At 35.6% G+C, this 24,598-nt stretch overlaps 2 protein-coding genes and 1 pseudogene across 2 annotated transcripts; 1 reads left to right on the plus strand and 2 right to left on the minus strand.

Annotated features, from left to right (window-relative positions):
* Positions 1-2,102: 2,102 nt before the first annotated feature.
* On the minus strand, positions 2,103-2,504 carry LOC137717063 (putative lipid-binding protein AIR1). Its single transcript, XM_068456378.1, has one exon. It carries the CDS (start codon positions 2,502-2,504, stop codon positions 2,103-2,105), a length of 402 nt encoding a protein of 133 aa, XP_068312479.1.
* A 2,196-nt stretch (positions 2,505-4,700) lies between these two features.
* On the plus strand, positions 4,701-6,449 carry LOC137718284 (vesicle-associated membrane protein 711). The gene is made up of 4 exons (XM_068457804.1): positions 4,701-5,075; positions 5,163-5,353; positions 5,476-5,639; positions 6,191-6,449. Exons 1-4 carry the CDS (start codon positions 4,859-4,861, stop codon positions 6,279-6,281), a joined length of 663 nt encoding a protein of 220 aa, XP_068313905.1. The 5' UTR covers positions 4,701-4,858; the 3' UTR covers positions 6,282-6,449.
* A 172-nt stretch (positions 6,450-6,621) lies between these two features.
* Positions 6,622-9,234, minus strand: LOC137718285 (protein FAR1-RELATED SEQUENCE 6-like; annotated as a pseudogene).
* Between the last annotated feature and the right edge of the window lie 15,364 nt (positions 9,235-24,598).

Genomic DNA, 24,598 nt, shown 5'->3' on the forward strand with positions numbered 1-24,598 from the left:
CTGCAACTCCCCTTCCTAGAGCGCAGACACACCACACCCACACACCACCGTGGTGCACACTTCGGCAAGCACCATCACCACCTGTGGACCGTTCCTCCTCCCTTTCTCACCTCCCTGCGATCGAGTCCAGGTGAGCGGAGAAATCGGGTTTCATTGCTTCACAACTGGTCCTTGATTTTCTGCAACTAAATTTTCAACTCAGCGTCTGTGCGTGGGAAGAAGGCAGTCTTGTTGGAGCAATATTAGAAAATATGAAAAATAACAAAATAATTTCAATGCTAATAATCATAAAGAAATTCACAACATCAATTATATATGAGATTAATATAAACAACTAGAGAGAAAGTTAGAATAACTGACAAACTTGGAGATTGAGGCTTGCATAAATGCAATGTCCTAAAGATAGAATTTCGCCCCTACTCTTGTGCTTGTAGTTCGGTAGGCGTCCATCTCCCAGGATTCAACAATCTATAATCCGAAGTCAAAGCATTTCAATCTTCGGACTCTGGCGAACTTTATATATTCCATACTCTCAAGACACGACTCGGAATTTGACTCACGAAGCATGAGAGAAACAAAGTGGGGAAACCCTATTTCTCAAGAGTAAAAATAAACTCTAATTTTCTGTATTTAATACCAATGGTTTCATGGGTTTATATATAATCCAATTTCTACTTATCAAAGAGATGTAACTTTTCATCTATAAGTATACATCACTTATAAAGGGAATACAACTAAACAACATAACCTTTCTAAGAAATTGGTTAACAATATTTTTCATTCAATTATTAAAATTATATACTATAATATATAATATATAATTTCCAACAAGTCTGAGACAGAAGACTGGGTAGAAGTAAAGTGTGAGTAGGTTGATTTAGGGCTGGGCACGGGCTTGAGGAGTTAAGGGGTCGGGATTCCTGAGATTGGGACTTCAGGGTCAAAGGAAAGGATGGCAACAACATGGCCTTCGCGGAGTTACCCGTGGACCCGGTCCAAACCGGCCCATTTCTACGGGGCCGGGTAAGGTTCGGTTCCTATCTTAGAAAATGGTATCCCCGGTCCGGCCCGACCCATTTCCTTTAAACCCGGGTCCGGTCTGGTCCCTTCAAAATTCGGCTTGGCCCAGCCCGTGCCCACCCCTAAGCTGATGCAAGCAATGATCGACGCATGGATAGAATGGGCAAAACTGACTTTTCGCTGCAAGAAAGAAGAAACAGCAAGAGAAATAGAGGAAAAACTGAGGGCAAAAACGTCCGGCCATTGGTCATCAACAGTACCCCAAAACTGAGTTTTAGTATATAGGATATTGTGTTGAGATTTCTTTTTCTAGTCAAATTTTTAGTTCTTGCATATATGAATTAGATCAGTTAATCATAATAGAGTACGTATTCTCTGTGCATTGTAATTCAAGTCCGTCTCCTTGTAAATTACAATAGTTAGTTTCGTTCTTATAAGAAAACAGAAGGTACAAAGAGAAGCCTTTGATGCATCCATACCTTAAAAATAAAAAAATTTAACAAAATCCCAAAACCAAGCTAATCGATTTTTTGGAGGAAAAGTATGTATCCAAACTCGCCGATTGAAAGATGAATTAATGACCCAGAGAAATTAAGGCACTCGCAACAAAATTAGTTTTCCGGTAAACGTGGCAGGAAGTAATGCTCCAAAATTGACTATAAAATTAGATCAACATTCATCAAATGAACTAATTAATCTAAATTGTAAAAAGCAAAACTAATTAATTTGAAAAATAAAAAACATTCCACTGTACAAAGAGATTTAAAGCATGAGCTAAATCCATTAATTCATGGCACCAAATTACATCAACAACAGCAAGTACATAAGAATAATTCATAATTTAAACAGGCAAACAGGCAAACAGGCTTGCCTGTTTATTTAAGTAAATGGCCATCAATCCAATTGTTCCAAAACAAAGAAAAAACAAGGGAAAAGAAAGAGCATAGAAAACCAACAATAGCAACATTACCACCACACAAGAACAACATTGTACTCCACACATCCTAACAAATTTATTCATAAAACAATCTTAATTAGTACTTAATTAGTACTATAAAGAGCTTGTAATTAGCCCCCAAATCTTATTCACATTTAAAGCCAGGAGGGACTGTTTTCTGGCATGCACTAACAAGCAAGCTCAAAGCAACCGGCACTTCCAAGTTGACAAGCCCTAGAGCATTGGCCTTAATCACAGTGCAGAGGCAAATGGCAGCCTCCAAATCGAACAACCCTTCAAGCAACGCGCAACAACTGCTCGTTGGCGGTGTTCCGATTTTGAGGTTGACAAGTCCTAGAAGGTCCACACAAGCCCCTAGCTTCAATGTGTCTTTAGGGCAGGTTTCCGCCTCAGGTGCGGGCGCCACTGGGGTTGGACCAGGCTTGGGGCTGGGCTTGCATGTGCCGCAAGCAATGGAGAATGTGGATGAGTAGAAAAGGATTGAGAAGATGAGAAGGGTTGCTGAGAGCTGCTTGGTAGAAGCCATGGATGGAGTGGTTTTTTTAGAGTTATAAAAATATGGGGTGCCTCATTGAAGGGAGGGGGTGCCCTCCATTTTAAAGGCAGATTGTGAGGTGAGGTTGCTGTTTCAGAATCCGATTAAGTGGAAGCGAATTGAAAATGGATGATATAATACAGCGAAGATTTTGTATGTTTGTGGGGGTGTGGGGATGAGAAGTTTAATTTATCGTTCACGACATTCGAATTTGTGACCTCTCATTTATTAAATAAAGAAAAATACCATTAACTATAGTTCGAAGTGGCAAGTAATTTGGTTATCTGAAATGTTATTAGCATTAGTCATGATTGCCAAACAAGTACTCATTGTGAGGTAGGACCAAACCTCCAAAAGGCATGGCCGATGGAAATTTCTAGGCATTTGTATTGACTCGCTCAATCAACAGTACACATTCATCCGCATAAAGTTGGACAACCGCTATGTTTGGCAAGTCTTTTAAGATGATTTGAGGACAAAGATTCATCATCAATCTCACTGTTCGGAGCTTAAGGATCGTGCAATTTAGATCACTCAAATTGAATTCACATATTTCATTAACTTCTGTTGGTCGACCTCATACAAACCAAGAGCTCCAATTTTTCTCACACAAGCTAAGGACCCAAATGTCCTTGTCCTTAGGCTTCAGATACTAAGATTCAACAAGTATCAAATTCATTAATTTAAATCATTGATAGTCATCACCTAATACTACAATATAGTGATATTTTTCTTCGTTGGTAGGTAAGTCGATTCTCGTCAAAGGAGAATTGAACCACATTATTACTAGCCCGTTATGAAGCTTAGTTCATTCTCCACTCTTTTAGTGTAGATAATATCGTTTGTTAAAAAAAAATGTGTTAATAGTCCACATATCATTCGTTGTATCTTCTATTTTATTATTCCAATTATTAGCCAAACATTACAAACAACTAGGGGTGGATTTTTTTTTCCAAATTGTCGTGCCAACCGAATTGTCAACCGTGCCATACCGATTTTGTGCCAATCGGTAATGGTACAGTATTGTACCGTACCAAAATTTCATGGTACGATATTAGTAATGGATACCATTACCATGGTATTACCATACCGTACCAAAAATATAATATAATATATAATTATATAACACATTTATAATAAGAAATTATTATTGGGATTCCAACAATCTCATTTTGCACTCCAAACTGTAATTAGAAAATGAAACTCTACTTATATTAGCATTGTTGTTGGTGACCTTGATCTTTTGAGTTGGTGGAAATTAAATACAAAAGAGTTCCCAATTCTTTCACAAATAGCCAAGGATATCTTTGCAATCCCCACTTCTACCGTGGTTAGTGAAAATGCATTTAGCTTAGAGAGGAGTGTTGTGGACCCTTTTAGGGCATCCTTGACGCCTAAAATGGTGAGGCAATGTGTACTAGTTATTGACTTAGGGCGGATGAAGTAAACTTCTACAGAGAACCAACGGAAGATGTGCTTCAATTTTACAAGGAAATGAAAGAAGTGAAAACAAGTAAGATATGCTTTGATTTTTTTAGTAAATTATTTATTAAATGGTTTTCAACTTTACTTCTTCTTGCTACTATATGTTTTCTTTGTTTGTAATGTAGGCTTGACACAAGCTCAATCTTCTACAAGTTCAATGCCTCCTCCAAAACCTTCAACATCTCAAGCTTGAAGAATTGATTAATGAATTTTACTTTTTGAAGTTTCGTTTCAATTTCATTTGGTTTGAAACTTTAACTTCTATTTGGATTGTCAACTTCTATTTGTTTTGGTTCGTAACTTCTATTTGGATTGTAAGCTTAATTTTCATCATCAATCTTGATGCATCATTTGAATTATTGTGTGTGTGAATTGTGAATGATGAATAATAGATGAATTTAGGTTACAATGTATGAGATAAAGGTACAAACAAAAAAAAGTTTTGCCCTTGAATTGGGTTAAAAAAACAAAAACAGATTTTGTCTCAAAATAAAGTGGCAATTATCATTGATATATCATGTCAACCGAATTATTTCACAATACTAAACTTCGATATACCGAAAATTTGATATGTTAATGATAATAGATTTTGCCAAACCAAAAATTTAATACAGTAATTGGTACAAGGGATTTGATACCAACCCTACAAACAACCACAATTTCACCAATTTCCGCCGAAAAATAAAAATAAATAAAATAAAACAGAGTTTACAGAGAGTGCGTGTGCGTGAAAGCTCTCGACTTTCGTTCTCAAAGATCGCTGATTCAGTTAAGAGAAAATCGGTCGACGTCGCGAGCTCACCATAATTCTTTGGAGAGAGATTTGAGCTGATCTTGGCGGTGGTTGTGGTGGTGGGGAGATGGCGATACTGTACGCGCTGGTAGCACGAGGATCGGTGGTGCTGGCGGAGTTCAGCGGCACGTCGACGAACGCGAGCATAATCTCCAAGCAAATTCTCGAGAAAATCCCCGGCGACAGCGACACTCACGTCTCCTACTCTCAAGATCGCCACATCTTCCACGTCAAGCGCACCGACGGCCTCACCGTCCTCTGTATGGCCGACGAGACCGCCGCCCGTACGTCGTCGTTTTGTTTGACCCAATTCTCAATTCCCCTCCCCAAATTTTTTTTTATTTTTTATTTTGTTCGATGTTTTTATGCAGGGAGAATGCCATTCGCTTTTCTTGAAGACATTCATCAGAGGTTCGTGAGGACCTACGGCCGCGCTGTTCATTCGGCTCAGGCTTACGGCATGAACGATGAGTTTTCTAGGGTTTTGAGCCAGCAGATGGAGTATTACTCCAATGATCCTAATGCCGATAGGATCAATCGACTCAAAGGCGAAATGAGCCAGGTAAAAAAATGTCAATTTTGTCACTAACTGATCAAGTTCAATTGTGGACTTTGGTTCCAATTTGTTTGCTCTTTTTCGTATTGATTGCGGTTTGATTTCTTATTGAGTTTTCAGATTTGTAGGTGCGAAATGTGATGATTGAGAACATTGACAAAGTTTTGGAAAGAGGGGATCGCTTGGAGTTGCTGGTTGATAAAACTGCTAATATGCAAGGCAATACCTTCCGGTTCAGAAAGCAAGCTCGCCGTTTCAGAAGCACTGTGTGGTGGAGAAATGTTAAGCTCACGTATGTTTCCTAAGCTCAAAGCTCAATTCAATAGCTACAGAAACTTCGAAATTATCAATTTTTTGTGTCTTTTCATCTTATGCTTTGAAAGAGTCGTGTGTACTTTGTGCAATGGTTACATTTTCATGTGAGACGGTCACATTACTATACTGTCAATTCATCTACGTATTCAAACCACAGTTTGTGTTTGATTATCATGCAAGAGTGTTTTATGTAATTGTTACGTTGCTAGACTGTCAATTCAACTATGTATTCAACCCACAGTTTGTGCTATTGTCTGGCACGAGTGTTTTATGCAACCGTGATGCTTTTATGTCAGTCGGTATGGAATGTTATGAATTCAGCTATGTATACAAACCACAGCTTGTGTTAGATTGTCTGGCAAGAGCGTTTTATACTTTTGTGTAACGGGTATTGTTTTATATCGGACACTATGGCATATTAGATTGCTTGACTGTCAAGTCAATTCAACTACGTATTCAAACTTCAGTTTATCGTAGATTTTCTGGCAAGAGAATTTTAAATTCATGTAATTGCTTTAAATTTTGCAGGGTTGCATTGATATTCCTTGTGCTAGTAGTAATTTATGTTGTGCTGGCTTTCGTTTGCCATGGCCTCGCACTACCCTCCTGCTTGAAGTAGTGAATGACAAACAACAAACAAGTGTGATTGGAATGTGCTTTCTCTTCGTTTTCTTCCTCTTCTGGGTATATGAGATTCTTCTATTTAAACTTCCACTGACGTAAGTTGTCAGATTCTTGTGTTTATGTGATTTCAAATCGCTCATTTGCGTGTGTAGTCCATGGGAGTTTTGAACTGGTTGGGCTTGTATTTTCTTTTTTATCTTTTGGCCGCAAGGTTGTATGTTTCTTGAAAACCATAGCTTGATGAGCTTATTATATTTATGGCTGGTCTTATTTATCTAGTTCTTTCGTGCATTATGAATTCGATTAATAGACCGAAGTGCTTTGTTCGTGAGAGAGTGTATGAATGCAATTCAAAAGAAACAGCAGTCATCTTTAAAGAGGATATTTCTACATACCGTTGTATGTTACACTTGGTTATCCTCTACAAGATGAAGCTTGTTTAATAACTCCACCAATGCTTGTAAGGTAGTCTTATAATGTTCTTCCGATTGTGCCCCTTCTTCTGCAACGGGAAGGGCAAGTTTATAGAGATGATTATACCAGTGCACTGGGTTATACATATCGATATTACTGGAGCCGTGATGGAGAAGATACCTGCACTTGAAATCTTTACTCCAACGCGGCAGAATGTAGCACGATGGGACTTCTTCCACGCCGTTATAATTAAGAACGCGTAACGTATGCCTGCATAGATAACCTTTGTAGTTGAACAAACTGCAGATGCATCGGATATCGACTTGTGTTGTTTCGTACAAAACCTCATAGCATCCGACTTCCTTCTCGTTTCCTTCAACTTCAACCCGTTCCTTGACTATGTGGGTCAGTATAGGCCCGTTCACATTCACCTGCCTTGTGTTGAAACAGGAGTGCATGCCCTCAACCTCCAACTGGAACCTCCGGAAAATTTCCTTCGTATACACCTTCCGTAGCTGTTCTTCAAAATTACATCTCATTTTTAGTTCAATGATTGAACTTCTCGACTCTACATCCGCTGCCACCTCTTTGATGCGCTTCCTATGCAGCACTAGATCGTACTTATCAGCAAATTCCTTAAACGACGTATACTTATGTACATAACCATCAAAAAATGGAGTCAAGCTCTCGTTTTCTCGGATAGGGATCATTCTTGCGAAAAATGTGTCTTTTACGTACATTAGCAATGGCGAGCATTCGGGATAACCTCAGACACTGCATTTTGCAGGGGCTTACATTGATCGGTAATGAAGACTTGTGAAGGGCCCCCGAGCATGCATTTGAGCCACGCCCTGAGCATCCAAACAAAATTTTCCACTGACTCTTGCCCAAGGAAGCCGCAACCCAACAAAACTGATTTTCCATGGTGATTTATGCCAACAGATGAAATCAAGGGGATTTCAAATTTGTTTGCCAAGCATGTTATGTCGATTGCAACTGCGTCACAAAAGTAGCCATATGCAGCCCTGGACCTAGCATCAGCCCAAAACACATTCCTCAGGCGACAAAAGTACTTGTAAACTGCATGAGCGTCTCCTTCTTTAAGTTCCAGTGTTTAGAGAGATCATTCGAATTCAAACCTTCAGTTTCGCTAAACTTTGAGTATCCACTGCACCCAACGTCCATAACAGGTGTTCGATACAGCTTGATAGTGTGAACTTCTGTAACAGGCTCCAGTTGCGGTTGTGCACTTTTGGCAGCAAGGATCATTTTCTTATGTGACTTGTAAAACCTTTTGATTTGGGGACTCACCTGATGATTGTGTTCAAGCTCTAATTTGACTATTCTCCACCGTTTGGAGTCCACCAGCCTGATAACTACCATTGCAGGACAACCAGTTCTTGTTTCGGGTCTTGGATTATTGGCTTCGCTCTTTTTCTTGACACCTGCTCTGCTGCAACTTAACTTTGCTCGATACCGCTCTTTTCTCTTTGATCTGAACCATGAATTGCTTACTCTGATGCCAAATCCCTGCTCTTTCCCATAGATATTGTAAAAATCATAGGCTTCATCAAATGAATCGAACTCCAAACCCACCGTAGTAGGTTCTCGGGGGTCCTTTTTTCTGTGTGTTTCCCCAGTTCCATTATCATGCTCGGTACAATCTCCCTCCAATTCATAGTCATCCCCTTCGTCAAATACAGGCTCGGTGTTGAGAGAAACTTGTTCCATCTGAAGTAACAACCATACAAGAAAAATCTTTTCGGACACCATTAAACCAAAAGTTTGAATGACAAATGCAACCTTGAATTTCAAAGTTTCACGATTTACAATGAATTGCAAAGACAGTTGAGCGCCCAGCTGCACATGGCACGACGGAACAGGAATGTGATTCCGCCGTGCCTAACGAACCCTCCTCCCTTTTCAGGCTAAGGCACGACGGTATCAATAAAAGTAACCCTATACAAAACATCCATTTTTGTACATCAGTAGTAAAAGGGTGAAAATCTCATCACTTTGAGCATGCATTTGTCAGAAAACTCCAAAGTAACAAAGGGTAAAAGTTTTTATCCACTCAAACAATTCTTTCAATCCACAGCAGCAGTAAAAACATTACAGCAACACATACAACCAAAAAATTTTAAAAATATTTACAATTTCACAGACAAATGCACAATCGATAACCCCATAATTAAGGATTAAAGAACTTGAATGCCGTTATTTACCGTTGAATTTGCTTATTCTAAACCTAAAATACAGATTAAACACACAATTTAACTTTCTTTCACTTTCCCACCTTTTCTCGGCATCCAAACAGTTGCTAATAATCCAAGTCCAAGGTCAAAATGATCCACTTAATCTCATAACTAAATGCTAAAACACGGAAAATTAGGGTAATAGAGTGAGAATTTAGGCGATCTTACCGCGATTTACCGGTTCGGAGTCGCCGGGGCGGGAAACCAACTGTTAGAGACTCGGAGGATTGGGGCTGAGTCGGGGCGCTCCGAGTTAGCTGCTGGTGAAGGAAAAGTGCGAATCACACTAGGGATTACAGAGCTTCCACAAATCTATCAACCCTGTGCGCTGACACGTGAGCTAAAACCTCATTATATTCCCTCTTCCAATGGTGATAGATTATATGGGCAGTGCTATTCATACATTTTATTAATTTTTGTCCATTGATCTTCAGTTATTCATTTCAATGTTTGTTTGCTTTGGGTATGTTTTCATTTTTCCACTTGAAATTTATCCTTTTTGTCTAACATTTGTGAACTACACCCAATAGGTGTCGTCTTCGAGTACATCCATTGATGTTCGTACGCTAGATGTAAATGAAACTTTTGAAGAGGTTATGAGGCCCGAAGTTCCATATGAAACCATTGAATTGGTGTTAAAGATGTTCTTCCTTTACTACAGATTTAGGCTTATTATATCCCTTTGCATCTCACAATATACCACACCCTCTTGGTCTTCAAAATGATGTTTGTCTTGTTAGTTTGTTGACGCCAGTTACTTGTCTAACCAGCACAAGGCACGTTCCCAACTGGTTTATGTATTTACTATTACGAACGTAGCAATATTTTGGAGCTCCATGAAATAGACCTTTGTTGCAACGCTTTGAATCAATGCTTCATCTGTGCTTTTTTTTTTTTTTTTTCGTTTGTTGCCATCTCCCTCAACCGAATTCGAGGCTTCGAGATAGGTATAGACCTCGAGCACCACCATCATTACACATGTAGGTGTAGTACATGGCTCCCCGATCACGACGTCCAGATTATTCCGCTGTTGACGAAATGGGTTTCCTTACAACGCCACACGTGAGTAGATATTAGCCGTCATTCAGCATATTCGAAGCACTTACGTATTTTCATCCATCTTTAAGTCCTAACTACGATTCATGAAGACAATGTCGCATGTATCAACTAGATCAAGAAATGATGCATCAGCAAAGTCAACACCTAGCTTATTGCATCTACATCACATCAACAAACCATCAGAAGATTGAAGTCAAGCAGATTTGTAACGGAGACAATATGGTCGACCTCTTCATGAAGTCACTGCTGGAATCAACCTTTAAGAAGCTTGTTCGATGAATTGGCAAGCGTAACTATCTCATTTTCAATACTTATAGTTCTCAAGGGGAGTATCCGGAAGTATACTTACTTAACCTTAATACATTTTTTTCCCTTAGATCATGAGCTTTTCCCACTGGGTTTTTGCTAACCCAAAGAGGTTTTGGCGAGACACCATTCTAGGATGGTCATACCCTTGTATGCTTTTTCTAGTACTTATGTCCTAAAGATGTTAAGCATCGACATGTTGCATTAACGCACATTTTCCTACTTAGACTATAGGTTTTGTCCCAATTGGTTGTATTATAGCATGTTTTGGTGAGACTTACTCCTATTTGCAATTTCTATATGATACTCACGTTTGCTACTTGTTCCAACTAGAAGAGACGACTTCATCAACTAATTCTATATTTGCATGAAGATCTGATACGACTACTACTTGAGTATTTGCACAGAAGAGTTATAAATATATTTTATATGATATGATTGTGTAAATTTGTAGTAAATTTGATTTAGAAACTATGTAGTCTAGGAGAGTCTTTTCCTACTATACTTTGTATTCTTGGGAAGCAAGTTTCTTTCTCCTTATTGTTTACTATATATAAAGGCACAAGGCATGAAGGATAGAACTACAATTCCTCACACCCTTCTCTTCCTTCTTGGCGCACCCTTCTTCTTCTCCCTCTAAATTTTAGGTCACAACATTATACTCTTCTAAAAGCCGATGGACAGGTACTATGTTAGAGCAAAATGTAGAAATATAGAGAATAATCTGAATGATGACTTTGAGGTACGACTTGAATCGTTTCCTTAAAGTGTTATTTGCCCCCACTCAAATGAGTTTGCTAAAGGGTTCTTGGCAAGTCACTTCCAAGATACAACAAAGTATGGAATATTCGATTAGCAAAATCGAATTATATTCCCTTAGAAATAACTAAAAAGAAATTGTATGAATGTGATGGAGAGAAAAGAGAGCAAGGAATGTAGAAACAAATTTTTGAAAATTGTGTGTGAAACATTATGCCACAATAGGTATTTATAGGCATTAAATCACTCGTTCATTGAGTCCTTTCATTTTAGTTGAAGATATACAACCCTTCTTAATAGTGTTGACCCAAAAAACACGTCTTCTATTTAGAATTTTTAGAAAATAAATTTTGATTATTTATATGTTTTAATTCTACTCATACAATTTGAGTAAGCATCATGTCTTTTAACTAAAAGTTGTAACCATTCAACTAATTACATTTGCTACGCATTGCAGCATCCTTCATCATACACACACACGTTGCACAATGCAGTACCAAGTCATTATATATATATATATATATATATATATATATATATATGTATGTATGTATGTATATAAAATATAATGTATATATATATATATATATATATAATAATTTATATATCTATTATTGAAATCTCTAACAATAATGTAGAAATATAGAGAATAATCCAAATGATGAAATCTTAAAGTGTTATTTTCATCATGGAGAACAAGTCTGATAACATGGCTTTGAAGATTATCAATCAAGATGTCTACAAGTTAGACAAATTTGTTGGATCAAACTTCATCTGATGGAAGGATAAGATGTGTTTCATGGTTACTGTTCTAAAAGTCATTTATGTGTTAGACCCGAAATTGGAGCCTATTCGTGAACCAAGTGACGAAGACTCGGACAAAATAGTTGACAATCGAAAGAAGCGTGAATAAGATGAATTGGTATGTCAATGACACATCGTAGGCGCATTATCTGATCGCTTATATGACATGTACACATACATTCAGTCTCCAAAGGAAATATGGGAAGCACTCGAACACAAGTACATAATGGAGAAAAGAGGTATTGATAAATTTTTAAAGTTCAAATATTATAAATTCACTATGTTTGATAACAAACCCATCCTAGACCAAGTTCATGAATTATTGGTCTTGGTCTCAAAGCTTCGTGAACTTAAAATAGTTATTCCGGATCCTATGATAGTTGGGGTTATTATAGAAAAATTACCCCAAACATGGAATAACTATAGAAAGAAACTTCTACACATGGTGGAAGATATTAGTTTGGAAGATTTGCAAAAGGGTATTCAAATTGAAGAGGAAACTCGAAATCATGATAAGAATTTTGTAAATCAAGATTCCTCCAAAGTTCACATTGTTGAAGGAAACAAATACAAAAAGAATTTCAAAGTCAAAATTGACAAAGGGAAGTTTAAAAAGACCAATTCCAACAACAATCAAAAGAATGCAAATGGCGTTTGCTACCATTGTGGAAAGAAATGCCATTACAATCGTGATTGTAGACACAGAAAAGCAAGTGAGGAATATGCCAATAAGACCAATAACGCAAATATGATGGAAAACTCTAGAATTGATAACATTGTTGCAGTGGTATCAATGATGCATATTGGCATGATTACCAAATTGAATATGACAGTGGCAATAAAATCCTCTGATTGTGGCTCGACTCAGGAACTACTATACATGTGTGCAATGACAAGGCATAATTCATGACATATGAAACATCAACGAACAATGAAGAGGTTTTAATGGGGAATCATAATTCCGCCAAAGTTCTAGGAAAATGAACCGTTGAACTTCAGTTTATTTTTGGGAAGAAATTGACGTTGCTTAATGTACTGCATGTTCTAGAAATTAGAAAGAATCTTGTGTCTGCAAATTTATTATGTAAGAACAGTATAAAGACTATTCTAGAGCCCGACAAGTTAATAATGTCGAAAAATTGAATGTTTGTTGGAAAGGGGTATTCTTGTGATGGGATGTTCAAACTAAGTATTAATAATAAAGTGAATTTTTCTACTTATATTGTTGAATCTTCCTCTCATTTATGGCATTTATGTTTAGCACATATAAATTTTAGATATTGAAAATACATGCGCACACTTGGTTTAATTGCTTGCAATGATGATTATAATGATTAATGTGAAACATGTATTCAAGTGAAAAATGACTAAGAAACCTTTTTCAACTGCTGAAAGAAATAAAAATTGATTAGACTTAATACATTTTGACATATGTGAATTTAATGGTGTTTAACAAGAGGAGGAATGATGATTATAATGATTAATGTGAAACATGTATTCAAGCGAAAAATGACTAAGAAACCTTTTTCAACTACTGAAAGAAATACAAATTTATTAGACTTAATACATTCTGACATATGTGAATTTAATGGTGTTTAACAAGAGGAGGAAAAAGATATTTTATCACATTTATAGATGATTGTTCTAAGTTCACTTATGTTTATTTATTGTCTAATAAAGATGAAGTCTTTGAGTGTTTTAAGCGCTATAAAGCTGAAGTTGAAAACCAAAAAGGAAGGAAAATTAAATGCCTTCGTAGTGATAGAGGTGGTGAATATTTTTCACATGAATTTGATATTTTTTGTGAAGAGCATGGTGTTATACATAAAAACAATTGCACCATATACACCACAACAAAATGGTTTGGCAGAAATAAAAAAATAGGACATTCACTTAAATAATTAATTCTATAATGATTAATGCTAATACTCCAAAATATTTATGGGGTGAAGCATTGTTTACTGTAGACCTGACATTCGTGTCGTTTTCGTGTCATACCCGATATCTTAACGGGTCATGTCGTGTAACACCAGTTAAAATAAACGGGTAAAATGACCCGACCCGAAATCGACCCGATAATATTAACGGGTAATATAACCCGACCCATTACCCGTTAAGAAAAATATATTTTAAACTAATAAATAATTAAATAAAAAAACATAATACTTTTTTGCGTGAAAAAAAGGTTGCACGCCCAAACTAATAACCCTAAACCTAAACCGACTTATTACTAATAACCCTAAACCATTCCTCAAATGGTGGGAGAGACTCTCTCCGAGAGAGGGGCTAGGAAGAATAAATGGCGCCGCTGGTCAGGAGACTTGGGTGGGACTTGGGAGAGACAGATAGGGTTACAGCTTACGAGAGGGGAGGGGAGAGAGCCAAGAGACTAGAGAAAGGGATTAGATTTATTATTTAGGGCTGGGCATTTGCATTTGGGCAGTGGGTACTGGACCCGTAGCCTGGGCTTAAACTTCAAAGTCAGTGGGCTGGTTAGCCTGGCTTTGTTAGTGGCTTTTGTTTTTTTTGTTTTTTTTGTTTGAAAACTACTAGTAGTCTAGTAGGCTAGTAGCTTTCCTTTTGTTTTGATTTGATCAAATCACTAGATAATTGAGTCAATCAGTCAGGGACTCAGAGTCGGAGTCATATGGAAATAATGGAAAATATAAGGGGTTTTTTGTCCAAAATTTTTTTAATAATATAAGTGAAATATAATCCAACGGTACAGATTTACTCTCATTTATCTTACGGCTGTTATTTAAGTAAAGTCTTTAATAGTTTTTTAATTAATGTAGAAGTATAAAAAATATAGAAAAAATATATAAACGCTCATAATAACAAGCTTTACAACTTTTGTGAAGAGCTTAACTTTGAAATTCGCCACTATAATCATATAAATCATAGATCAAAATTTAACCGTTGATTGTTGTTTACATTTACGCTTCATTTTTCTCATCAAATTTTGTTTTTTCAGATTTTTTTTTTTTTTTTAAACATGATCTATTAGAGGATGCCAGAAGATGAACGATTTGGATTGTTGATATTATGTTCAGAGTTTTATGGTTATTGAAAATATTGCTTGATGTTTATAAAGTTTCTACAAACTATATGACATCGACTCATATTTCAATTAACCGTAAATATCGAAACATGATATTAAAGATCTAAACCACTCATCTACTAAAATAACTAAGAACTAACAACATAAATGTACGAAAACAAGCTAACTAAGTTGCCTAAATATGCTCCTATCAAATTCCCCCACACTTAGCTTTTGCTAGTCCTCGAGCAAAACAAAACTAACAAAACAAAACAAAACACACTCTAGGCCTTCCAACATATACCTCAAGGATTTCCAATGAACATGACACATTAAAGAACATCATTCCCACGGTTTTTAGCTTTCTTTACACTTTAGCAAACACTTAACCATAGTTACCACTTACTAGTTCACATTTAATCAATTAAAACAATGTTTTGAATGTAGTAACATGCCTTAGAGAATTTCCTCAATTCCTCACTAGAATGCTCTCAACTTTCACACAGATTTTCTAACTACACACCCTACACTAGGTATATGTGAGAAGATTGATTTAAATATGAAGACTAACACTCACATATGTTATAACAAAGAAAACATTTTCTGAAATTATGACAATGATATGTATATGATCTCATGAATAGAATGCTACTACTTAGAATGAGAACCAGTGATTCCATATGCTCATACCAAATTCAAACTCCACATATTGAACACATAACATCAAGATAGAAGTTGAGGGTTGTAACGAGGCTAAGGGTATTGGTTAACAAAGAAGGGTAAAGGATAAACAAATGTTCTTAAAACAATATGAAGTAAAGTAATGAAATTGACACTTAAACTCACTTTTGATGGCAGAAATTAACTTTTAAACACAAGGGAAGATTCATGCAACTTTTAGGGTCAAATTCAAACTTTTGGACCCTTTCTTCAACAACCAACACTTGTGAGATCATTCTCACTTATTTTTCAACTTTTTTTCTTTCTTTTCACCACTTTTCTATTTTCTTTTTATTTTCCACAAATTTTTTTCCTTTATTTTCTTCTTTGCCATGCCCTATTACCTTCCCCCACACTTGTTTTCTACAATAAGTTGCTCAAAAGAAATCCATTCTAAGTCATGCTTCACTATCCTTTAAGAACAAGGGTATGGAAAGTCCTAATCTAGGCTAGGTACGGATAATGTGGTTAACAAAGAAAATAGGCTTGAAAATGCTCAAAAGGGGTAATCCTACAATACATATGCAAAAAGGGTTAGGCTTTTTGGCTTTGGCTTAACTAAACAACTTCATCTTATTGTATGTTATGCAATCAATATCATGCTTTAAATGAAATGGGCATGAGTTCTAGTATTTGGAACTACAATGATGAAATGCATGCTAAGTAGCAACCAAGCAAAGAATAATGAGATCATGCAACGACTTTAGAAAACAAGAAATCACAGATTAATACTCTCCAAAGAACGTTTTAGGCTCAAGTCTCTCAGGGATGTAGCTTTAGTTTGAGTTCCTTCCTTCAAGCATGTTACAAAAACTGATTTTCTCTTTGTGATTACATGTGAATTCGTAAACTATAACTATAACCAAGCATAAACCAAAGCGTAAATCAAACTTCCATCCATGTTTACAACATTCTTTAATAGTCAAGCAATTTAAAACCAAATCCTCATCATTGTGTTGGAAGGTACTCTAAGACACAAACAAACACACAAAAACAACTTTAAAACAACTCTTTTTTGGGTTTTTCAAAACTATTTTGCAATCTTTTTGTAAATTTTCGGATTTTCTGATCCAAACACATAAAAACACTTCAAAACACACTAAAAACACTTAAAAAACAATGAGAAACAACATTAGAAGTGATAGGTGATAAAATCCCACGAAAATCATGCAAAAACAACTTGTTTACCCCCCCCACACTTAAATCAAACATTGTTCTCAATGTTTCAAACAAAGACTCACATTCAAACAAACAACATAAACTAACTAATATGACGAAATAAAAACAATAAAGAGAGAGAGAGAGTTAGGAACGCAAATCTAATTGTTTGGAATGAATTGTTGGATTGCCTAAGTCCTCTCTAGTTGAATGCATGGGTTGCCTCCCAAGAAGCACTTGCTTTAACGTCTTGCAGCCCGACGAACTCTCTTCTTAGGCTCAATTGGAACCCACAGCATGGAATTGATCTTTGAATGGAAGGTGATACTTGAAATGATCCGGTAATGATTTAAATTCAAGATTGGGTGCCTGAATCATCAACAACCTGTTAGTATAAAACGAAATTGGAATTGGAGGAGGTGACTTACCTATGTCCTCCAACAAGAACTCAAGGATAAACACATCTTCTTTGCACATTTCAGGAACTTTGCACTTGGACAAATTTGGTGTGAGCATTGTTCCTTGTCCTGTGTCATAAAATTTAACTTCTTTGGGGTTGTTTGTCTCAAGAACATCCTCTTTGATGAATTCTTGATATTCCCTACTTTGCACATTTGGAAAGGCTTCCAAGATGTCTTTTTCACTTTCTTCTTCCTTGGAAATCATGAACCTGCAAGAAATAGGGACATTGGGTGGAATGGGGTTAGAATTAATCGAATTTGAACCCAACTTACCTCTAGTGGCCGAATTGGATGCATTAGGGTCCCTAGGTGGTTGCGGCAAGGGTGTTTCTACCCTTGCCGTGGCCTTGCTTGACTCCTCATCTTCCAATTGCAGCCTCATCTTCATTTGGACTTGTTGTAGATGGTTTTGGATTAATGCCAACTTCTTTTCCACTTCTCAAGGTGATTGCTTTGGCATATTCGAACCCTCCCTTTGGATTGATAATGGTTGAACTAGGGAGCTTGCCTTGGTCTCGGAATCACCCTACGAATTCCGCTATTTGCCCAATTTGCTTTTCCAAGTGGTCCAACTTTTTGTCTTGATTTTCTTGCCCCTGAGACAAATTGGTGAGTAACTTAATAAGCATATCATTATAGAAAGATGTACCTGAATTTGTTTGGGCAGGTTGTGGTGGTTGCATAGGTGTTGTATAGAACTCCTCATATGGCTGCCAATATTCTCCTTGTTGAGCCTCCTTGGCTTGATTTTGTGAGCCCTGCACCAAAGAAATTAATTCATTAAGAATTTGATTATAATCTATTGACGAACCTGAGTTTGGTTGGGCATATTGTATATGAGGTTGTGTTGGCTGCATTGGTCTTAAATAGAACTACTCATATGGCTGCCAATATCCTTCTTGTTGAACATTTTGAGGTTCCCACCACATAGAGTTTGAATGATCACTCCAATCCGAATTGTAAGTATTGGAAAACACGTCGTTCCTTGATTGATTATGATCAAATGTACCAACTCTTTGCATTTGGGACCTTTCCATGAGCTGTGACAAAAGAGAAGCATTATCAAGTGCCATGTTGTGCTTCTCTAGTACCTAAAATCAACAAAAGAAAAACAAAACACAAATCAGAAACTTAAAACTAAAATACGTAAACAGAAACAAAGGGAAACAACTGGAGATTAGCAAAGTTGCTAATCCCCGGCAACGGCGCCAAAAATTTGATGTGATAAATAATAGTACTCAAATTAAACCCTCTTTTTGACAATTGTAGTATAGATATAAGTAAGGATCGTTCTAGGCCGGGGATTAGGAGGGATTGCTAATCTAATGAAAACTGACTCAAAGATACAAAAATATGCTTCAAAATACTTAAACAAACTCAAAAGACTCTTAACTAAACTTATATGACTCAAAACAAACTTAAAAGACTCAAAACAACACAAAACAATAAAAAAGACTCAAACTAGACTCTAGGACTCAATTTGGACGAAAATAGAATTGGTTTTGACTCAAAAGACTAAAAAACACACTTTAGGACAGATTTGACACAACTAAATAAAGGGGATTGGGTTTTTGTCGAATTTAAGATAAAAACAAGTAACTAAAAGACTTAAACAAGGTTTGGACGAATTTGGGGATATGGATGGGTGATTAGCTAGCTAGAGGGTCCTTCTCCACACATGACACACTTGTATACAAATTGATTTTCAGTTGCTTTTCGATAAACCATGAACCTCAACACCCCAGATTAACCGTGACATCACTAATTAACCCTCAGATTTTCCTTAAGTTATTGGATTGGATGACATCATACGACAACCCAAAGCATTCTTCAAAAGTCCCCTACATGACATCATAATAGAGATACAATCAAAGATCATTACGTTCTATGAAAATCATAAGTATTGACAAAGCACTTGTAACTATGACATCATGATACTCATGCTAGGAATTTACTTAACATGATTGTGAAAACAACCTTAACTACTTGTGAATATAAGTTTGTAACGATTATGTGAAACTCCCTTATATTCTAGCCCCAAATTCATGCATGCAAACTAAGTGTGCACCCTTAATCAACAAACAAGAATAAGTTATCCATCAAACGTTTAAGTAAATTGCATTCACAATTTATGAAATCACAACTGGAATTAATCAATTCATATTGCAAATATAATCATGGTTTCAAAGTCTCCCCTAGCTAAAACAAGTTTAGCTCCTCATGTTTACAACAAAACAAAGAAAACATAAATTAAACATTGAAAACAAAGATTAAATACACCTAGAAACGCTCCAACAATCCAAGTTTGAATGGCCAAAACGTCCAAGGCTTCTCCTCTCTTCTTTCTCCTTCTTTGTTGCGGCACAAGGGTGGTTGGGTATGAATTATGGTGATGGATGGATAGGTTGGATGGTGGTAGGAGGTGGATGATGGCTGAATGAATGGGGAGAATGAGAGAAAATTCGTATAGATGTGTATGGCTATCTACAATCTCCAATATGTGCAGCAGATTATGTATATATAGAGGGAGAAAGGTTAAGGCAATAAGTAATTAATTTGGGAAGGTTTTTAGCTCCAAATCCTCAAGGAAAAAGGGTAACAAATCAAAATCGCAATGGAAAAGGGAAGGAAAGTTGCAGCATTGACTATAATAAAAGGAGAAAGAAGATATATGGCAGATTTTGGAAGAAAAAGGTAAGAAAGGTGCGGCATAGACTAGGATAGTGCAAGGAATCTTTGGTTTGTGTCCTAAAATGCATAAGATACCTTCAAAGTTGCTGGAACTTAGGGATATTTAGGATTAGGAAAGGTCAAACAAAAATAGGAAACCTTGGCTTAACTTTCCTACTTCAAGTAGGAATCCTTCTTTGATTAGGAATCCTTCTTTGATTAGGAATCCTTCTTAGATTAGGAATCCTTCTTTGATTAGGAATCCTAACACCTTCAGGTCTTCAATTTCGTCCATTCCTTTTGCTCCAAGCATAAGCTATCCATTCCAAGCCCAATTTTGCTCCAAAATGCACCTTTTTGCTTCCTTAGCCATATGAACCTAAAAACACACAAAAATAGCTTAAACTACTAAAATAACTATGAACTAACAACATAAATGTACGAAAACAAGCTAACTAAGTCGCCTAAATATGCTTCTATCAAAGTCTAAGCAAAGCAATGACTTCAAGAGATGCAGCCTTTTGGAAAGAGGCTATAGATGATGAATTTGAATAATTGATATTTAATCAGACATGGGTTTTAGTATACTTGCCTCAAGGATCAAAAGCAATAGGTTGTAAGTGGGTATTTAAAAGAAAATACAATACAGATGGGTCTATTCAGACATTTAAAGCCAGGCTGGTTGCCAAAGGTTTTAAGCAAAAAAAGGGAATAGCCTATTTCGATACGTATGCATCAGTAGCTAGACACACATCAATTAGAATATTGTTTGCATTGGCATCTTTATATAATTTTCATGTGCATCAAATGGATGTGAAAACGGCTTTTTTTTAAATGGTGATTTAGATGAAGAAGTCCATATGAAACAACCAGAAGGGTTTGTTCTCCCTGAGAATGAAAAGAAAGTTTGTAAATTAGTAAAGTCGTTATATGAATTGAAGTAAGCACCAAAACAATGGCATGAAAAGTTTGATTTTGTCATTTTATCATATGGATTTAGACATAGCAATGTTGATAAATGCATATACTCTAAATTCACAAATGATTATGGTGTTGTTATATGTTTATATGTCGATGACTTGCTAATTTTTGGTACAAACATGAAAGGTGTATCTGAAACTAAAGAGTATCTAAATTCAAAATTTAAGATGAATGACTTGAATAAAGTAGATACTATCTTAGGAATTAAAGTAAAGAAGTATAGTAGAGGTTACGCTTTGTATCAGTCACATTATATAGAAAAATTGCTTCTTAAGTTTAAGCATCTACAAATAAAAGAAGCAAATATCTTTTATGACCCTAGTGAAACTTTGCTTAATAATTCTGGTAAGTCTGTTGCACAGCTTGAGTATGCTAGTGTAATCAGAAGTTTAATGTATGCCACGCATTGTACCAGGTCAGATATCGCATTTGCAGTAAGCAAACTCTCTAGGTACACTAGTCATCCATATACTGCTCATTGGAAAGTAATAAATAGAATTTTTGGTTATCTTACAAGAACTATTAACCTGAGTTTAACTTACTTTGAGTTTCCAGCAGTACTTGAAGGATATTCAGATGCAAGTTGGATAACAAGTGCTAATGATAATAAGTCTACATTAGGGTGGATTTTTACAATTGTCGAAGGAGCAATATCTTGGGCTTCGAATAAGCAAACATGTATAGCACATTCAACTATGGAATCTAAATTTATAGCATTAGCGGCAGCATGTAAAGAAGCGGAATGAATCAAAAATTTGTTATTGGAAATAGAGTTGTGACCACAACCAATGTCATCCATTTCTTTATACTGTGATAGTGAGACTACTTTGTCTAGATCATACAATAAGGTATACAATAGAAAGTCTAGACATATTAGCTTGAGACATGAATATGTCAAGCAATTAATAACTGATGGAGTTATTAATATTATTTATGTTAAATCAAGTAATAACTTGGCGGATCCATTAAAGAAAACACTTTCAAGAGTTTTGATAGTTAGTACATCTAGTGGAATGGGGCTAAAACCCTTTACTGAAAATTAGCCACCAATAATGGTAATCCAACTTTGTCTAGAACATCACTAGTCTAAAAGTTTAATGGGTAATAACAAGTTATTGTTAAGTGGTTGTGAAAGCACTAAAAATTAATATATAGCTCATTTCAGGATGATCAGTGCAAGACTGCTACGTTTAGGAGGATGAGTTTTATCTCTTAATGAGGTTATTTATAGTTATGTCTATAGTAGCAGGGACATGAGAATGAGCCTTACCTATATGAACATAAGAAGTGGTGTCGCCTCTGCCAAGAATTGGATTTCCTCTTGTAAATGTTTATGAAACTAGGATGAAACACAAGGCCATAAATGGTGCTTAATTAATTCAGAAATTTCTTTAAGGAAATAAGACATAATCATGTGTGTAGTGATTTCGGTTTTAACATAAGAATAGGTGGTTTAAACTTAGGTCACCATCGCATTCGTTATAACTTTGAATTACTTACATTAATTGAAGATTTAACTCGAAAGACACATTTATTGTATGCATGATTATATCAATATGTTTATGGCTAATTATAAAGAGAGAAATGTTATTATTTATCATATTATTGAAATTGGGAAGGATTGTTAGAGATTTCAATAATAAATATATAAATTATATATATATATATATATATATATATATATATATATATATATATATATATAAAATGACTTGGTGCTGCATTGTGCAGCGTGTGTGTGTGTATGGTAAGGGGTGCTGCAGTGCGCAGCAAATGTAATTAGTTGAATGGTTACAATTTTTAGTTAAAAAACATGATAATTACTCAAATTGTATGAGTAGAATTAAAAGATATAAATAATCAAAATTTATTTTCTAAAAATTCTAAATAGAAGGCATGTCTTTTGGGTTAACACTATTAAGAAGGGTTGTATATCTTTAACTAAAATGAAAGGACTTGATGAACGGATGTTTTAATGCCTATAAATACTTATTGTGGCATAATATTTCACACACAATTTTCAGAAATTTGTTTCTACATTCCTTACTCTCTTTTCTCTCCATCACATTTATACAATTTCTTTCTAATTATTTCTAAGGGAATACAATTCGATTTGCTAATCGAATATTTCATACTTTGTTGTATTTTAGAAGTGACTTGCCAAGAACTGTTTAGCAAACTCATTCGAGTGGGCAAATAACACTTTAAGAAAACGATTCAAGTCGTACCTCAAAATCAACATTCGAATTATTTTCTGTATTTCTACATTTTACTCTAACATACTATTCATTAACAGTGCCAGTCCGATTTTGTCCCTCATTCTCTTGATGGTTTTTAAGTTTTAGTAGGGTTGTATGGTGAATTGGCCATTTTGCCCCTCTCTCGTTTTTCTTCACGGGCGTGCGTGTTGTGTTTTCAAGGGTTCCCATCTTTCACTTTTCACTTTTCACTTTTCACTTTTCACTTTTCACTTCTTTTCTTCTTTCCGTTTCTCTCTGTTTTTCTCATCTGTCTTTTGGTATCGATTCCGATCGAATTCTCTACAAGGTGTTTGCCCTTTTTCCCCCTGTTTTCCACGAAGGAATCGCTCGCATCTAGGTTTGTTGATTTACACGTTTGTTTATTTTCTGTTTGGTTAGCAAGAAAATTTTATAATTGATTGTTGTCAAATTCGGCTCTTCAACTTTTTGCCCAGCATTTTCTTTGTTTTTTCGTGCTCCACGTTTGATTGTTATCTCTAATTTTATATTTTGGTTGCAGGAAACATTTTTCTTACAGTTTTAGGGTTTTATTCTCTGAGTTTGCGTGCCTTTTTTGGCTCAGGTATATAATTCATCTCTTTGGTGTTAATTTTGTTTTTGTTTGGGTTCTTTGATTGTCTGTGCATCCATCTTTCCCTCAAACTAAAAAAAAAAAAAGGAGGGATAGTCATCCTTCATTTTTGGGTTTTGCTCTGCATGTTTCGTTTTTTTGGTGTGGGTGAGGATTTTTTATTTTTTTATTTTTATTTATTTTGTGTTTTAGTTAAACGGTTAAACATATCGTAGAAACACATGTGGATGATCATATGATTAATTTTTGGGAAGAGAGTAGATCTGGTAATTTCTTATACGATCTGTTAACACGACATGAAAATAACGAGTTTCGAATCAACATGATAACTAATCGGATCATTATCGAGCCGCACGATAATAACCCGTTGATAACGGGTTCTTAATATGTTTATACGAGAGTGACACACGGATAACCTATTTCAACACGATAAAAAAAAAGTTATTTTGATGATTTTAATTTTTTAAACTACTAAAAAAAACTTACTATAAAATACAATAGATATAATGAATATGTATATATTGTTTATTAATTATTCTATATAAATTTTAAAATTTAAGTTTTATTTATTTATTTATTTATTTTTATAGTATATTATAGGCAAAGATTGATATTAAAAATCATAAAACACATTAAAAATAAAAATATGAAGTAATTTAAAAATACCAAACACATTAAAAAAATTATAATAATTAATTCACTTGTGCAAAAAATATGAAAAAAATATGCAATCGATCGTAGTCGTAGTCACATCCTCTACACTTTAAGGATGGGTATATGATCGTTTGAATTTTTAAAACCATACAAATTCTCATGAATAGTATTTTGAAGGGAGTTCAAAATAAACAAAATT

Source organism: Pyrus communis, chromosome 15 (assembly GCF_963583255.1).
Source record: "Pyrus communis chromosome 15, drPyrComm1.1, whole genome shotgun sequence".
NCBI classification, from domain to species: Eukaryota; Viridiplantae; Streptophyta; class Magnoliopsida; order Rosales; family Rosaceae; genus Pyrus; species Pyrus communis.

Bases quoted from the DNA above. Each gene is read 5' to 3' on its own strand.
- LOC137717063 (XM_068456378.1), bottom strand. From the start codon at position 2,504: ATGGCTTCTACCAAGCAGCTCTCAGCAACCCTTCTCATCTTCTCAATC.
- LOC137718284 (XM_068457804.1), top strand. From the start codon at position 4,859: ATGGCGATACTGTACGCGCTGGTAGCACGAGGATCGGTGGTGCTGGCG. The intron at 5,076-5,162 runs GTACGTCGTCGT...GTTTTTATGCAG, and splicing joins GGCCGACGAGACCGCCGCCC to GGAGAATGCCATTCGCTTTT. The intron at 5,640-6,190 runs GTATGTTTCCTA...TAAATTTTGCAG, and splicing joins TGGAGAAATGTTAAGCTCAC to GGTTGCATTGATATTCCTTG.